General features: G+C 49.4%; 1 protein-coding gene and 1 long non-coding RNA gene across 3 annotated transcripts in view; one reads left to right on the top strand and one right to left on the bottom strand.

Annotated features, from left to right (window-relative positions):
• The first annotated feature begins 12,535 nt into the window (after positions 1 to 12,535).
• Positions 12,536 to 17,594, top strand: part of LOC132008196 (43 kDa receptor-associated protein of the synapse) — a 9,410-nt gene continuing 4,351 nt past the window's right edge. Inside the window, exons 1-2 of the mRNA XM_059386611.1 lie at positions 12,536 to 12,901; positions 13,371 to 13,709. Coding sequence (XP_059242594.1) covers positions 12,710 to 12,901; positions 13,371 to 13,709 — 531 coding nt within the window. The 5' untranslated portion in view covers positions 12,536 to 12,709. The remainder of the gene's footprint in view (positions 12,902 to 13,370; positions 13,710 to 17,594) is intronic.
• The window catches only part of LOC132008197 (uncharacterized), a 7,424-nt gene continuing 4,666 nt past the window's right edge, over positions 14,837 to 17,594 (bottom strand). For both annotated transcript variants that reach the window (XR_009401566.1, XR_009401565.1), the window contains exon 3: positions 14,837 to 15,027. This is a non-coding gene — a long non-coding RNA (uncharacterized LOC132008197). The remainder of the gene's footprint in view (positions 15,028 to 17,594) is intronic.

Genomic DNA, 17,594 nt, shown 5'->3' with positions numbered 1-17,594 from the left:
TCAGCCCCTCAGCCCCTCAGCCCCTCAGCCCCTCAGCCCCTCAGCCCCTCAGCCCCTCAGCCCCGCTGTGCCCACCTCTGTGCTTGTTCCTACAGTCTCCACAGCAAAATGTGATGCTTTGATTTTTTTTTTTTTTTGGTTTTTGTTTTTGTATGATTTTTGTGTTTTTGTTTTTAATTTTTCCTTTCCTACTAAGATTATGCCCAGAAAAAACAAGTTTTGCATGTTTCCTGCTGTTTCTTCACACCTTCGTATATATCACCTTCACCTCTCTGTTTTCTATAGTTTGTGCAAAAACTGACCGATTTAAAAGGGTTTCAAAGAAGCTGTTTTAAATTGTTGTGGGGTTATTTTTTTCAAGATTGTATTGTTTTATTTTGAAGTGGCAACTTTCTCCTCTATTGCCCTTAGAGTGTTTGCCTGTGCACTTAGACTGTCCCCTCGTGTGGCCTCCGGGCCTCAGCGGGGGCCCCCCAGGAGGCTGGCTGCTCTGCTCAGAGGTGGGTGGGAAGGGGACCTGGAGAGGCATGAGGAGCAGAGACAGAACCCAGAAGGTGGCTGCAGGGGTGGGGGTAGGGGGCGGGCAAGAGGTTTAGCGCATAGGGGTAGTGAGCGCCCCTCGGCCCTGAAGAAGGAGGGTGCTCTTAACCACTCGGAGGAGGCCATCTCGTGCACTAAGTGGCAACATACCTGCCAGCGCTTTTCCTAGGTGACAAGCACAATACTACAGTCTTCACACTGTTTACAGCCCTGGGCACCACCTACCCCACACTGGCTCTTCACCACAGCTCTGCTCTTGCTTAGCTAGTGGGGTGGGGGGTGAGGGCAGGGATTTCTTCTTCTAATTCTTTTTTTTTTTTTTTTTTTTTTTTTTGAGTGAAGAGCCAAATAGCTACTGTCCCTGGGTGCCAGGCAAGCCAGTTCCTTGGTTCCCTGAAGGGAACTTGCCCTCCTCTCTTGTGGCACCATCCAGCCTCAGGGTCTTAGGGACTTTTGAGTAAGAATGTGAATGATGGAGGGAGAGGCCAGAGGAGACTAGAGGTCACAGGATGGATCTGTGGAGGTAAGAGGTTTCAGAGGGAGGAGTTTGATGGATTCCACCCAGACCTAAGCTGCTGGTGGGTGGGACAGCTGGGAAGTAGGATTATCCAGGGAAGGGTGAAGAGGGGGTAGCCGAGGGACTGGGGGGGGAGGGGGGATGGGGAAGGTAGAAGCACTGTTAGCATCATCCACGCAGGGGTTGATGAAGGAAAGGATCGTGGCAGAATTTCTGCTCTGGGACCCGCAGGTTGCCTAGTAGTATGCTTGAGGCCACTCTCACTAGGAAGAAAGGGCGGCCAATGGAGGCCCAGTGTATGGTAGGCTGCTTAATTTCCTGGAAGGGGTGATTGGGTGGAAAGAGGCCAGGAACCCCAGCCTGAGCGAGACTGCCGTGCACCCCACAGTCTGACTGCACAGAGCCGCCTCTGTTGGCAGAAGGCGCTGAGGCTCCCCTTCCTGTGTATTCAGAATCCGTGTTTGCCAATATATTTTGCTTTCAATTCCAAGAGGAGCTCTGGGAAAACCTGTGGATAAAACCAAATGCCAAACGTTGGACGTTGTTTCCTTTTCCTTTTCTCTCTCTGATTGTTTTAATTGTTCTGTGGTGGTTTTAATGGATTTGAGACCCTGGAGCGGCAGCTGCCTTTCTGATTTCCAGCTGCTTTTTGTGAATAATTTAAAAAGAAAAAAAAAAAAAAAGAAACTTTACATTTTGGAGACAAACCTGTGTGAGTTTTTTATTGGTACAAACGTTGTATTTAACACTAGGGGTTTTGTACAGTTTTTTGCCTTTTCTACTAGAAAACAATGTAAAGTGATTTCACAATGTGAAGAGAAAAAAAAATTGCCACTATGACCAAACGCACAGTCTGTTCTGCAGCAACAACGGGATTCAATCAACTCAAAAGTCGTGATTCAGCCGTAGAAATGCTTTTCCTTTACCTTGTTTGAGCTTTTCCTTTCTTTCCTGTTTTGATTTGCAAAAGAAAATGTCTTTTTTGTGTGAACTTGTGTTGTACTATGTAGAAAATTATGGATTTTACTTTAATGGTTTAAAAAAAAAAAAGGCAAGAAGAACCTTTGTCGCTTTTCTGACCTGATCACAGAGTTTGTGTAGTGGATTAAAAAAGAAAAAAAAATTGTTACAAGTTTGGAGCAAGGGAGTATGTGTTTAAAAGGAATCTCCTTCCTTTTTTGTGTGTTTTTCCTTTTGTCCCAATGGGGAACCTAAATCTGTTTTAATTGCACAGACACACGGACAAAAAGTCATTTTGTATCTGCCAAGTGTGGTACCTTCCTTTGTTTATTTGCTATTAAACTGTTTGAGAAGAACTGATGTTGTCTTCAGAGTTGTTACTGATTTGTTGGGGTGGTCAGTGGGGTCCGTGGGGCTGGTGGGGGTTGGTGGCATCCCTGAGGAAGGGGTAGGAGATCCTGGTAAGATTTCATCTTGATGTGCCGGTTTCATGAAACTAAACTCGCCTAAGGCTCCTGCAAGAACAGAATTTCTCCCAGAAAACTACCTTCTTCGTTGTCCTCCATTCTTCTGACAATGTCCCTGCTGACACAGGAGCACCTTCAAACTTTTTTGGCAACCTTAATTTTTGTGGTTCTTCCATTTCTAGTATAGTGGCTACCAAACTGCAGAATTGGCCAAACTTGTGAGTGCAGATCCCCTCTCTGGGCCTTTTCATGCTCCACCCCAAAGTGGTTTAGCACGTTTCCCCGCTCATCCTGAACTCAGAACAAGGTCACAGAAGGGCATTTCTAAGATTTAGTTTACTACTCAAATTCTAGATCAGGCTCCTAAGTGAAGCCCAAGGTCTGAGCCTCCTCAGGCATCTGAGAACTGCAGGCTCAGCTCTGACTGACAGCGCAGGGGCTTGCAGCCAGCACACGGGCTGTGGGGTGGGCGGGGCCTCAGCCTCCTCAGAGTTCCTCTTTGTGGGGGTGACTGGAGGAGCATTTCTATAACATCCCTGGGAAGGAGCTACTGTTCCCATTCCCATTTTGTAAATGAGCAAACTGAGGTTAAAAGAAATTGGATTGGGGCGGTTGGGTTCTGTGCGGAGTGTGGAGTCTGCCTGAGATTCTCTTTCCTTTCTCTGCTCCTCCTACTGGTGTGCACGCTCGCTCTCTCTCTCTCTCTCTCTCTCTCTCCCTCCCCCCCCTTAAATAGAAAAAAAAAAAGTGTTGCCTGCTAGAAAGCGGTGTGCACTAAGAATCAAACCAGGTCTGCCCACCTCCCAAACCCTTTCTCTTAACCACGACTGAGGAGAAATACTCCAGAAAAGCAAATAAATATGCTTTAGTTACCCAAGGTGTCTTCTCTCCACACGACTGCACAGTCCTCTAGGCTCTAGTGAAGGGAACCTGGGGAGCCTACAGCTCTGTGGCTCCCCCAGGTGGTGGATGAACCATTGCAGCCTGGCCCTCCTTAGAGCCACAGTCTTGGTGTGGAGGGATTTACTGGTAACTACTGCTCCCAGAGAGGTGGTCAGCACGATCCATGAAGGGTCACTTCCGTGAAGAATAGGGTGCTTCCTGTGTTATTCCTGCCACTCAGGTCTTTCCTGTATCTGGTACTACCTAAACTATTCTTTACCTAATTTTTTTTCTGCTGTGGCAAAATACATATAATGCAAAATTTTCTTCTTAAACCATTCCCCCAAGTAGATCATTCAGTGGTATTCAGCACATTCACAGTCTTTTTTTTTTTTTTTAAGCTTTATTTGACAGCACAAGTAAGCAGAGGAAGAGGGAGAGGCAGGCCCTTTGCTGAGCAGGGAGCCCAATTTGGGGCCCGATCCCAGGACCCTGGAATCACGAACTGAGCCGGACGGAGGCAGCCGCCAAACCTATTGAGCCACCCAGGCGCCCCTCACAGTCTTGTATAGTCCTCGCCACCTTATGTTTTAAATCCACTTGAAATGCACCTATTCAACTTCACCTCATTCTGACCGTTAATATTTACAAAATCACAAGGTTTTGTTTTTAAATGTCCACTAATTATATGTGCTTAAATACACATTAAACTACATAACCAATATGTATGAAGTGCCCATAAGGCGCCGTCTCAAAGAGGGCGTGCCACACACTGCAAAATGGGACCAAGATGGGGAGTCGCGCTTGGAGGGCTCCTTTCCTGACCTGTTTCTTCTGTAAGGACAAGGTGGTGGAACCTGAAGTTCTCTCCATCCAGCACAGGTTCTCCTGTCACTCAAGATCCAGGTGGCAGATCTTGTCTTGAAGTCTTTGCCTTAGGACTCTTGTTCTCCTGAGATAGAACTTGATATAAAAATAGAATGTGACGTACGACATACATCTTTCAATGTGACATCGTACTTAGGCTGTTGTTTCTCTTTAAAATTTACCAAAAAGAGTATGCCTGCAGTACTATTTTTAACCTTTTTTAAAAATGGAGGCTTGTGCACCTTTATAGCTTTGTCTGCAGCTGTATTCCTTTTTAAAACCCACACGCAGTCCCCTTTTATATTTGAATAGATTCCTCAGCGCCTAATTGTTGCCACAGCCCTGGTTCCCGGCTCTCCACAGAGGCAGCCTCTGCATCGGCTGCCCTGACCCTCCCAGCTCTTCCACACACTGTGCTCCCCTGAGCCTCTCAGTCCCTGACGAAGAAAGGCATCGGGAAGGGGACAGGATCAGATTTGTGACTTCACTGCTGGGAATGTCACACTTCGGTCTGACAGCGTTGCCCTTCCAGGAGGGATCGTAGATGGCTTTTTCTTGCACCTTCTGCCTTTCTCAAGCATCTTCTCTCGCAGGAGTCCTTTCCAACCCCCACCATCTGGTGTTTAATATCTTCTGCATACATTGACTTTTCTCTTTTCCTGGTAAAGGCTTCAGCTCTAGGGATGGCTCTTGCTTTTTCAAATCAAAGTCAGAGTCTCGGGAGGGGAAATGGAACATTTCAGCTGGGAAGAGCCATCCTGACACTCCCGCCGCCGAGGCTCCAGGGCTCCAGGGCTGCCTGTGTGCCCACCAACACTGCCTCTGCCCCCAAGGGCATCCCGCTGTCCTGACGCCTCCTGAGGCTTCAGTGTTTTTAAACCTCTACGATTCACCCAGTTACAGGGGACAAGTCCTTGGATCTTAGCATTGTGCAACCATCACCACAACCTAATTTTAGAACATTTTCATCACCCCGAAAAGAAACCCCGTACTCATTAGCAGTCACTCCCCTTCTCACCTCCCCCTCATTCCCAGCCCCTGGCAACTGCGAAGCTGCTCCATAGATTTGCTTATTCTGGACGTGTCCTATAAATGCAGTCATGGGATATGTGCCTTTTGTGTCTGGCTTTCACTTAGCCTACCTCTCAAGACATGTTCTTTCCTCCCCCTCCTTGAAATCAACTCACAGCCCTAGGCTTGCGCCACCTGCTTCTGCCATTCCTGGTCTTTCTGAGCCTACCTCCTCGCAAGCCAGCCGTGGCCCTGCAGCCCTCGTCCCTTCCGCTTCTCCAGCTCCTCCTGTTTACCTGCCACGCCGTCTGCCTCACCCTGCATCTGGCTGTCCTCCGGACCTGTCTGCGCTGTGCAGTTCTACTAGCCACCAGCCTGTAGCTATTTAAATTAAGAGCTCTCATTCCTCACTTTCGCTCTGAAGCTCCATGTGACCAGGACACTGTACTGGCCAATGCAGGGCCTAGAAATTTCCATCATGGCAGTCAGTTAACAGCGGTCAGGACTCTTCCAGATGTTACTCTGCAGTGAAGAAGACCAAAGAGGGGCACCTGGGTGCCTCAGTCGGCTAAGCGTCTGATTGGATCTCAAATCAGGTCTCAATCTCGGGGTCCTGAGTTCAAGCCCCATGTTGGGGCTGTTCTGCCCGTCCTCCCAGCACCTGGCAACATAGGAAGGTAGAGACTGAGGCACAGAGAAGCTACAGTCCTTGACACATAGCTGTAAGTAGGACAGTTGGGTTTTTAACCCATGTCAACCTCTGAAGTCCTGGTAGAGCATATTCCTTTGGGAGGGTCTGAGGTGGGCCCCGGTTTCAACCCCCCTCTAGAATGGAGCCTTGTGCAGCAGGGACTGTGCATGTCTTGTTTCTCGCTGGAGCCCTAGGGCCTGGCAGGCAAGTATTCAGGAAACATTTAATGAATAAGTGAAAAGACAGATACCAAAAATGATCGTTGCTTCTGTTCAAGAGCTTCCTGATGTGCTTCCCCCCACCCCACTACATTAGAGTTTGATTCAGACATTTCCACCCACTCCGGGGGCTCCCGGGGGGCTCAGTCGTTAAGTGGCTGCCTTCAGCTCCCCAGCCCTGCATCGGGTGGGTGGGGAGTCTCCCCCTCCCTCTCCCTCTCCAGCTCTCCCTGCTTGTGTTCCCTCTCTTCGCTGTCTCTCTCAAATAAATAAATGAAACCTTACAAAGAAAAAGAAATTTCCACCCACTCAGAAGAAAGAGAATAATTTCATACCTTGTTTGTGGATTGCCAGCTGCCAACCAATACCCGAGTTCTCCATAGGCCCTCAGTGGCCATGTAACGAATGACAGCCCCGTCCCTTAGAGCCACTTTACCGGAGTTCTAATACAATTGCCGAGACAGCCACCAGGGGCGCCATCCGAGAGGAAGTTGGTGCCAGCCCCTGCTTGGCCATCGGTGCTGGACAGTCCCTTTGGCAGTCTGGGAACTCCCCAAAGAGAGGCATCTACCTGTGGTCCTCCGGCCTTGAGGGTGTCACCAACCCAGTCATCCTTAAAGTCAAGTGTGACCAGAGGCTTACTTGACACCACGACCTTTTAAAAAATCATTTTAGGGCACCTGGTGGCTCAGTCGGTTAAGCATCTGGCCTTTTTTTTTTTTTTTTAAAGATTGTACTTATTTATTTGCCAGACAGCAACACAAGCAGGAGGAGTGGCAGGCAGAGGGAGAGGGAGAAGCAGTCTCCCCAGTGAGCAAGGACCCTGACATGGGGCTCCATCCCAAGACCCTGGGATCATGACTTGAACCGAAGGGAGACACTTAACCAACTAAGCCATCCAGGCGTCCCAGCATCCGACTCTTGATTTCGGCTCAGGTCATGATCTCCGTTTGTGGGATTGAGCCCCCCACCCAGCGGGGAGTCTGCTTCTCTCCCTCTTCCGCTCCTCTCCCCACACGCACTTGCAGCCTCTCAAAAAAAAAGCTTAAAAAATTCATTTTAGGGTTTGAAGGTTGTTTTAAGGCAAAACATTAATACAGTTATATAGAAGAGACTTTAGAGTATGGTGGGAAAAGCTTTGTTCAGGAGTCTCTTAATCTGGTTATACCACCCCGTCCCTGTGACCTTGGGCAGGTGACTTAATTCTGTCTGCCTCAGATTCCTCATCTGCCAAATGGAAGTGAAAACACCCACCCAGCTGAGCTGGGAAGATGAGAGATTGGCTCAGGGCCGCGCCTGGCAGACACGTTTTCAACTTGCTAACAGCCCTAAGTATATAAAAGTTAAAAGGGAGCGTTTCCCCATCCCACAGCCCATTGATAACTGTTAAACAGATGGGGTAAGTATGCTTCCAGAATTTTTCTCTCTATATACAAAAAACTATGTACATATATAATTTCTGTTAATAAAAATGAGATCATGCCGTAATGTACAGAATGTTCTGCTATGTGCATTTTTTCAGTTACTATGTCCTGGGCACCCTTCCATCTGGGTATGTACACCAGGATCTACAACTTTCATTTTTAGAGGCTATAGAGCATGTCATGATTTCTGAACCACTTTCCTCCTGGACATAGAGGATTTCTAGTTTTTCCACTATTACAGACAGTAAAAGCCAATTCCAGGAAGGTTCAGAAGGCCCATTATAGGGGCCTTAGTTCCACAACTTGTTTTCAACGCAAGTTCTTGTTTTATGTCTTCATTTGATATTCATAGAAGCCTTATCAGAGAGGCGGAAAATGAATTCCTCGAGAAGGACAAACTGAGGATCCCACAAATCGTGGCAGAGGGGGCCTGGGACGGTCCCCTTGGGTTAATGTTTGTCGTGCTTCTGGAACAGGTGATGCAGGTGAATGGAAGGAGGTTCGTCTAAGATGACAAGGGACCCTCAGCCTCCGTGTCAAGGCGAGAATACTGGGAGCAAGATGGGTCTGTCCCGTGCGGAATCCCAGGGCCTGGTTTGCCTGAGCCCCTGGTCTCCAGGAGAAGCAAGAAATACAGAGTTTTGTCTGAACTCTCCCAGGTAACAGATGGAGCTCAACAGACACAGACCTCTTCAGCGCTCACGTGCCAGATGGAGACGCAAGACCCCTGCTTCAGGCCCAAACTTAGATTTTCTACTTTTGATTAGAAAGCAGGGGTCTAACCTGGGAGGCCTGTAGCTGGTGCCTGACACAGATGGCACTTGGTAGAAGGCTCTGCGCCCCTGTGTTGTACCCCCCTGGGCGGCTAAGTGGCCCAGAAAAGCCCGTTTGATTTTTGTGGCTCGTCCTTCCAATTTCCAGGGGCCATATGTCCGCTTCACTGCTGGGCATGGGTGAGTAGGCTTGACTTTTGAGCTTCTCCCTAGCCTTCTCCATATACCTCTCTTTCAGCTGCCCTGACCAGAGCCTTGGCTAGGGTTCCCAGGGAGCTTGTTGTGTGTCAGGTAAAGATCACTGTGATTTCCGGAAATCGGTCTCCCGTTCTCTTTACTTTTCTCCCTCTCCCTCCTCCTCGTCAGGAATAGTGTCTTGGTTAAGAGTGGGACCCCTAAGTCACATCGCTCAGATCCAGTCCCTGCTCTGTCTCTAGCTGGGTGGTTTGGGGCAGGTCGTGTTACTGCTCCGTGCCTCAGTTTCCTTATCTATAAACTGGAGGAAACGCTTAGCCCAGAAAATGTCAGTTGTCATCTGCCAGTCTCTCACTTTTCCAGGGGCTGTGCGGGGGCTCAGGATACAAAGACAAATCACAGCCCTTGTCCTAACAGAGCAGGACCTTGACATAAGTGTATGCAGTAGTCAGCGAAGGGCAGAGCCTGGGGCAGAGGAAACCTTCCTCCTGTCAGATTTTCAAGTTTGGGGATCCCTTGAGTTCCCAGATATCCAAGAAGCTCCCAGACTCCTTTGGGGCACAGATGCAGGCTGCCCACATCCTTTCCTTCCCGCCAAGCTCGGGTCTGGACTAGTGAGTGGGAGAAAATCTGCAAGCCCTTCAGCACTTTCCGTGTGGGCCCAGCTTCCTTCCCCTCCAGGAGTTAACTTTCACTGAGGACCCACCTTCCCAGATGAGAGGAAGAGCCCAGCCGACTCTCTCACTCCCTCGCGCCCCCTCTCCTAGCTTCCTGGGGTGGGGGTTGCAGAGAACTTCCCCCTGGGGAGTCCTGGGGGCATTGCCCCATCCCCTCCACCTCCGCTGGGCTGTGACCCTGGCGCACAGACCCCTAAGCCGGTGATGTGCCCGCTGCTCCAGATTGCCCCTCTCTGGACCTGCTTTGCTCACAGTAAACAGGAAGCCATCTCTGCCCCGGGCTGGGGCAGGAACATGGCAGATCGACTGTGAAGCCTGCAACAGTTGCTTTACCTTTCAAAAATTAGACCTTTTTCCCATTCATTCATTCATTCATTCAGCACATTTACTGAGTAATCCGTGTGTGCCTGGCCTTGCTCTAGAGATAGTGGTGGCTGAGACATCATTGTTCACACATCTGAGTCGGAGAAACAGATGATGAGCAAATGACCTTACTGATGACTGTAAAATTATAGAGAGAAGTCTTGTATCAGAATGGAATGTAATTCTCCATGAGAGCATAACAAGCTGACTCACCCTAACTAGAATGTCACTAGGCAGAACGTTGGGGTGGGGAGGAGGAAAAGAATCAAGATCTACAAAGGTCCTGGGGCAAACAGTTTGGCAATTCTTCAGAAGCTAAAGAAATCAACACGATGAACACAGGAAGATTTGTACACGAATGTTCATAGCGCCGTTGCTCTTTACCAAAGCCAAAAAAGTGAAACAACCCCCCAAATGTCCACCAGCTAATGAATGGCTAAATAAAATGGTAGATCCAGACCATGAATACTACTGACCATAAAAAGAAATGAAGTACTGATTTCCAGCACCAATGAACCTTGAAAACGTGAAGCTAAGTGAAAGAAGCCAGTCCCCAAAGGCCACGGATTGTATGATTGCATTTACATGAAATGGCCAGATTAGACAGTTCCATGGAAAGCAGATAGAGGCTGCGGAGTACATGGGTTTGCTCTGGCTCCCGCAGTGAACTATCAATGGGGCGCCTGGCTTCCCACAGAGCATGCGGCTCTTGATCTCTCGGGGTCATGAGTTTGAGCCCCACAACTGGTGTAGAGATTGTTTAAATAACTAAACCTAAACATCAAAGTGCCACAGACTGAGTGGCTTAAACAATAGAAATTTATTTTCTCACAGTTCCAGGGGCCAGAAGTCAGCGATCAGGTGGTTGAGAGGGTGGCTTCCTTCTGAGGCCTCTCTCCTTCGCTTGTAGAGGGCCTGTCTTTTTCCTGTGTCTTCACTTGGTCTTACATTGTGTGTCATGTCCTGATCTGTCACTAGTCAACCTGGATTAGGGCCCACCCTAATGACCTCACTTTACTTCGTTAGAGATGGTATCTCCAAGTACATCCCATCTGGGGGTTAAGAACTCAACATATGAGCCTGGGTTCTTCAATCAGTTAAGGATCTACCTCTGGCTCAGGTCGTGATCTCAGGGTCTTGGGATCAAGTCCCAGGTTGGGATCCCATGCTCCGGATCCCTGCTGATTTGCTTCTCTCTGCCTCTCACCCTGCTTGTGCCCTCTCTCTGTCAAGTAAATAAATAAAATCTTAAAATACACACACACACACACACACTCAGAGGAGTCTCTGAGGTTTTAAAAACAACAACAAAAAAGAATTCAATTTATGAGCCTGGGTGGCTCAGTTGGTTAAATGTCTGACTCTTGATTTCGGCTCCAGTTGTGATCTCAGGACGGTGAGATTGAGCCCCAAGCACTGGACTCCGTCCTCAGCATGGAACGTGCTTGAGATTCTTTCTCTCCCTCTTCCTCTGCCCCTTCCCTGGGTCCATGTGTGCACACTCTCTCGCACCCTCTCCCTCTCTCTCAAATACTAATTAAATCTTTAAAAATTAAAAAAAGAATTGGGGCACCTGGGTGGCTCAGCCAGTTAAGCATCTGCCTTCAGTTCAGGTCATGATCTTGGGGTCCTGGGATCGAGCCCTGCGTCGGGCTCGCTGCTTGGTGGGGAGCCTGCTTCTCTCTCTGCCTCTTTCCCTGCACATTCTTTCTCTCTCTCTCTCTCTCTCAAATAAATAAAGAGGATCTTTAAAAAGAGAATTCAGCATATGAATCAGGGAGAACACAATTCCACCATAACTGGGGGCATGGAGTGACTGGTCATCAGTATGGGCTTCTTTTTGACATGGTGAAAACGTTCTGGAATGAGTGGTGATCAATGCACAAATTTGTGAATGTACTAAAAACTGTCCACACTGAAAGGATGAACTTTGCCCCGGAGCAAGAAGGAGCCTGGTGTGCAGAGAGGAAGGAGAAAAATGGGGGAGGCGAGCTGATGGAGTTGGCGGGGCCCCATTACCCGGGCCTCTCAGTACTAGGAGCCCCCACATTTCAAGAGTCTCCTCCCTGAATAAGACACTGCCCTTCTCCACAGTGTCTGGCGTTAGAGCTCATTATTAGGGACCTTTCAAACTGGGGTGGGGATTGGGATTGGGACACTTCTTAACCCTTCAGGGGTCAACTCCTGTCCCTGGTAGGCGGTGTGTCATGGAGCAGACGGACACAGCTTGGGATGACCCCCTGCTCTTCTACGTCCTCATCAACTAATAAGTCATCAGTTCCAGCAGTCCACTGCGGCGGGTAGTGGTACACTCTGGCCCAAAGTCACACTGTCCACACGGCTAATAAAAGGCAAAGTCAGCCTGGGTCCAGGGGCCCCGCTGTTCCCCACCACCCTGTGCTGCTCAAACAACCCCTGAGTCAGGGTTTATGAGGTCATGATTACCCTCATTTGACAGATGAGGAAACTGAGGCATGGAGGGGTGAATGACTTGGCTTGGGCCATACTGTGAGCTAGGACGAGATGTTGGGAATGGTGTGGGCATGCCTATGGATTAGAGCCGTCGGTGCCCAGCAAATCCCAGAATCAAAGCCGGAGGGAGGGTAGTTCTAGGAAGAGGGCTGTGATAGGGAGAGGCAGGTCTCAGGGCTGGCCACCTGCCTCACTGCATCGCTGCTTCCTCCAGGCCCTCAGCCTGTCCCTGGAGGCGGCTCCTTGGCCAGACTGCCTGGAGGGCCCACTCTGCCAGGGAAGTTGGGGTCAGTGTCAGAGGAGCTGAAGAGACACCAAAGGGGGTGCCTGGGGAGCAGAGTGCCTGGATCCCTGGGCAGCCGCCTCCCAGCTTGGGGGTGGGTACAGCTGAGGCCCGCGTGACATTGTGGCTGACATTCCTCCGCGGCCACGTGGCCCCAACTGGCAGGGACAGCTGCAGACAGGGGCCGGACCAGCTTTGTTCCCAGGGTGGCGCCCGCTCTCCATCCAGGCCCTGCTCGGCTCCTGCCTGGTGCGGCTCTCCTTCCTGGGGCTCCGTGGGCAACTGGCACTGGGGTCCCTGCCATGAACGCCTAGAATCCCAGAGCCATCAGGGTCTCTCCGTCCTCCTGTGGCCCAGGGCTCTGGAAGGATGGGGCAGGACCAGACGAAGCAGCAGATTGAGAAGGGGCTCCAGCTGTACCAGTCTAACCAGACAGAGAAGGCACTGCACGTGTGGATGAAGGTGCTGGAGAAGAGCGCGGACCTCGTGGGGCGTTTCCGCGTGCTGGGCTGCCTGGTCACAGCACACTCGGAGATGGGCCGCTACAAGGAGATGCTGAAGGTGGGCCCAGGCTGCCTATCCCCAGGCTTCCGACCCTCCCGCCGCCTCAGACACCCCCTGCCCCCCAGGCTAGCCGCCCCACGGGGGCTCGGAGTCTAGTCGAACACCCTGCGGCCTTGAACTTGGCCCTTAGACTGAGGCAGAGCTTTTCCACTTCAGGGTTTGGCCATCTCCAGGCTGGGTCTGGCAGCTAGTTTCCAGCCTTCCCGTTTGGGATTCTGAGTTGGAGCCTGGGGCGGGTGCCTGGGCTCCAGGTTTGGGGCTGGGGGTAGAGGGTGGGTGGGTGGCCCAGGTAGGCTGAGACCGAAAGGTGAGGGCTATGGGTCTGAGTGTGGCTCCGAGTCTGGCGCATCCAGCCCGTGGCCAGAGAGCAGAGGACTCACCCGAGGCCTTGGCTGTGAGGCAGGGAGGAGGCCCTGGTGTGAAGCTCGGAGGCCGGGCTGACCGCCCCGCCCCCACCCGCGGGCAGTTCGCTGTGGTGCAGATCGACACCGCGCGGGAGCTGGAGGATGCTGACTTCCTTCTGGAGAGCTACCTGAACCTGGCGCGCAGCAACGAGAAGCTCTGTGAGTTCCACAAGACCATCTCCTACTGCAAGACCTGCCTCGGCCTGCCGGGCACCAGGGCCGGCGCCCAGCTCGGCGGCCAGGTCAGCCTGAGCATGGGCAATGCCTTCCTGGGCCTCAGCCTCTTCCAGAAGGCCCTGGAGAGCTTCGAGAAGGCCCTGCGCTATGCCCACAACAATGACGACGCCATGCTCGAGTGTCGCGTCTGCTGCAGCCTGGGCAGCTTCTACGCCCAGGTCAAGGTGGGCCCGGGGCGCAGGGGCCGGGGGGGGGGGCGGGGGGCGGGCTCGGGTCCCCTGTCACCCTCTTGTGAGCCACGCTCCCCATTCAGGACCTTGCTCAGTCCTCCCATGCGGGACAGTCTGAGAAGGAAGGCTCACCCAGGAAGGTGGGGGCTTAGCAGGAAAGGCAGGGCCAGGATTCACACCTTGGTCTGTTTGCCTTCCTGGGGGAATGGGAGGCTCCTTGTGAGGACTGGCCATGAACCCATACTGCCCTGTGTCTGCTCTGTGGTCTTGACATCTCTCATCTCTGAACCGTGGTAGGGACATCTATAAAACCGGGGAGGATAGGGCCCACCCTCCAGCGCGGTTGTAAGGACTCATTCCTCAAGTATTTATTGACTGTTTGCTCTGTGCCGGGCTCTGTGGGCTTGGGATGCAAGCAATGAAGACAACAGCAGAGCCCTTGGCCTTGTGAAGCTTGCATTCCAGAAAAAGTCAAATAAACACAAACAGTACATCAATCATGCAGCGGGCCAGAAAGTGCTTAAGAGAAAGGAAGGCGGAAAAGGAGGTGGAAGTGCCGAGAATGGGGTGTTGCAAATTTCAAATAAGGTGATTGGAAGGCCTCATAATGGAGCTATCAGTCTGATGACTGGAAGCACATGAGAGGGTTAACCGTGACAACAGCGAAAGCAAAACCCTGCCCTGGGTTGGGACGGTGTGGGGACATAGCTGGCCTGGTTCCAGGGACGGTGGAGGCCAGCATGGCTGCTACACCTGTGTGAGAAGGATGGAGCAGGTGGTGAGAACCAAGAGGTAAGGGGGGAGGGGAGAAGGCAGGTCGGGATGAACTGATGGCTCCAGGAACCCATGGCTTGTTTCTGGTCAAGTGCTTGTTCTCCTGGGACCCCTAGGCATCCAGGCTGTGCTTGACCCATGGGGCATGTTGGTGCCGGGCACACAGTAGATGCTTAATAAATCTTGGGGCCAATGGCTATTAAATGCTGATGAATCAGAGGTGGGGTACGAGGAAACGAAGCTCATCCCGGACCAGCCCGAGGATTTTGTTTTTAGCAACCAGACATAGAAAGAACCCACTCAGATTTGCTAGATGGGGGAAGGATGGGGTGTTTTAAAACCTTTTTTATTATGAAGACAATTAACTATACAGGAAAATCGAGAGAAGGATATACGGAGACTCCACAGCCCCACCACGTAGACTGAACAATGATTAATTACTATGATGCCATATTTGATTTATGCTTTTTAACTGAAGCGTTGTGACGGGAAATTATACACATCATGATATTTTACCCCAAAGTAGTTCAGTATGCATCTGTGAAAGAAAAAAAGAGAGACATTTTCTTATATAAGGACACTTTCTTACATAATCCCAATTATCTCTAGAGTTTCTCTGCTTATCCTGAAAACACGCCTCTACCCTTGGCTTCTGTAAATTGGAACACAGACCCGAGGCACGTGAGCAGTGAGCATTGTCTCCTAAGTCTATTCCAGTGGAAGATTTCTCCCTTCCCCTTCGTTTTCCAGGATTTGTCTAACATGGCAAACTGGCTGCCCTGTAACAGCTTTCATCTCATCCCATCCGTCCGCGAGGAGTCACGTGACTGTGAATTGTCTCTTTTCTTCCTCCCCTTTGCTCCCTTGCAAACTAGAGCTTAGTGACCAGGGGGGGTCACACCTTTTTGGTGAGAAGACTGTAAGCGTTGTTGCGTGTTTTATCACCTCCGGTAGCAGGGGGGCGACAACCCCATCCCTCTGTTTTAGGGTTAACGTTTTTTCCCTTTGTGACCAGCAGGTGAACTGGCGCAGGGGGTGGGGGGCGCGGTGACGCTCTGGCCCCCTGGGAAAAAATTCAGTTCTGCGGCCACAGTTTCCATAATGGATTTAACATCCAGTGATGTTTCTTGCCTGAATTAGTTCTCTTATTTCACTGAAAGGAAATGCCGATCTCAAAGTTCCACCTATCCTTCCACAGTTGTTGGGGTTTTCTCTAAGGAAGAACTCTCCCCTATCAGTTAGAGCTAGTTGGCTCCTCTGAAAGGCAGTTCCTAGAGGAAAGATGGAATAAATACTTTTTCCTTTCCTTTAGTTCCTACTTTGATGAGGAGGAGTCAAAGTCATAGCTGCCTTCAGTGACCACACTCATTTGTTTTGCTTTTTGGAGTACTGTTATGAAATCCTGGATTTAAAAAAAATATGCAGTCTTCTTCAGTTAATAGCAATATTGTGCTTTGTGATGCTCAAATTATTGTGACTTTAGGTAATGGAATTCCTTCAATAAGGCTCCTGTGTCCTTTTGGAGAGACTTAATTTAAACACTGAAAGTGCTTTTGTTTTCTGGAACAATAAACTGTCCCAGGCTCAATTTGTATATTCCCTGCCCCAGACCTGGAATCAGTCATTTCTCTGGGTTGTATTTGGTGGGAAATTGTATTAAAGACCAAATGTGGGTTCTAAGGTGCTCATTGCTACTGGGTTGTGATGGCTTTGAAGTCTTTGTAGTTGCCAAGACCCCTGAAGTTTACGCTAATATTTGCAATTCAAATCTAATGTTTCAGGATTTTCCTTTATTTATTTATTTATTTATTTATTTATTTGACAGAGAGAGAGAGATCACAAGTAGGCAGAGAGGCAGGCAGAGAGAGAGAGAGAGAGAGAGAGAGAGAGAAGCAGGCTCCCCGCTGAGCAAAGAGCCCGATGTGGGGCTCGATCCCAGCACACTGACATCATGACCTGAGCCGAAGGCAGTGGCTTAATCCACTGAGCCACCCAGGCACCCCCTTAATTTATTTTAATCTGGACTCTCTTTGTCCTTAGACTGAAAATGTTGGCTTTTAGCAACACGACTGCATATTTATTTTATCCTACAAAATACACAAAATACTTCCCAAAGAGGGACGCCTGGGTGGCTCAGTTGGTTAAGCAGCTGCCTTCGGCTCAGGTCATGATCCCAGCGTCCTGGGATCGAGTCCCACATCGGGCTCCTTGCTCCGCGGGGAGCCTGCTTCTCCCTCTGACTCTGCCTTCCACTCTGTCTGCCTGTGCTCGCTCTTGCTCGCTCTCTTTCTGACAAATAAAACAAAACAAAACAAAACAAAAAACTTCCCAAAGATAATACCAATATTACTTTTTAAAAAAAGAGACAACTGAAGGAAGTTTAAGATTTCTTTGCCCTTCTTTTGTCTTTGTCAAATATCCCACTTTGGATGAACGTCCAAAGACTACATTCCAAGGTCATTTGAAATAATTATCTTTTTCTGTGTGGTTATAGTACTATAATGCAATATAATACTTTGTAATATAATAATATCTTATTTTAATGGTATATTGTATTATTATATTATAGTAATCCTATAATTAAACATTATCATAATTAATGAATTATGTTAATAATTCCATTTTCTATTTTTTGGCTTTAAAAAAAATTAAATTAAAAACTTCTGAAGCTGTAAAACACTTACATGCCTTCAAATTTAAAAGGTGCCCCATAAGGGACACTGGGCTGGCTTGGTTGGTGGAGCGTGGGACTCTTGATCTCAGGGTCATGAGGTCCTGCCCCATGTTGCGCACAATGGTTACTTACATAAATAAAACTTAAAAAAAAAGTACGTAACAAAATTTGTGAGGAACAAGCCTTTGTTGGGGTTATCAAGAGTTCTCTTTTGGTCATATGAACTTGAAGATGCTTGTTAGATATGAAGTGAAAGATCAAATAGATTTCCCACGAGAAAGAGCAGAGCTATAGGGCTGTAGCTGAAGGGACATGAGGTTGATTTTGTTTTTTTTTTTTTTTAAGATTTTATTTATTTACGTGACAGACAGAGATCACAAGTAGGCAGAGAAGCAGGCAGAGAGAGAGAGAGGAGGAAGCAGGCTCCCTGC

Source organism: Mustela nigripes, unplaced genomic scaffold (assembly GCF_022355385.1).
Source record: "Mustela nigripes isolate SB6536 unplaced genomic scaffold, MUSNIG.SB6536 HiC_scaffold_76, whole genome shotgun sequence".
Classification (NCBI taxonomy): domain Eukaryota; kingdom Metazoa; phylum Chordata; class Mammalia; order Carnivora; family Mustelidae; genus Mustela; species Mustela nigripes.
The sequence above is the reverse complement of the archived record's forward strand: the minus strand, read 5'-3'. Positions and strand labels throughout refer to the sequence as shown.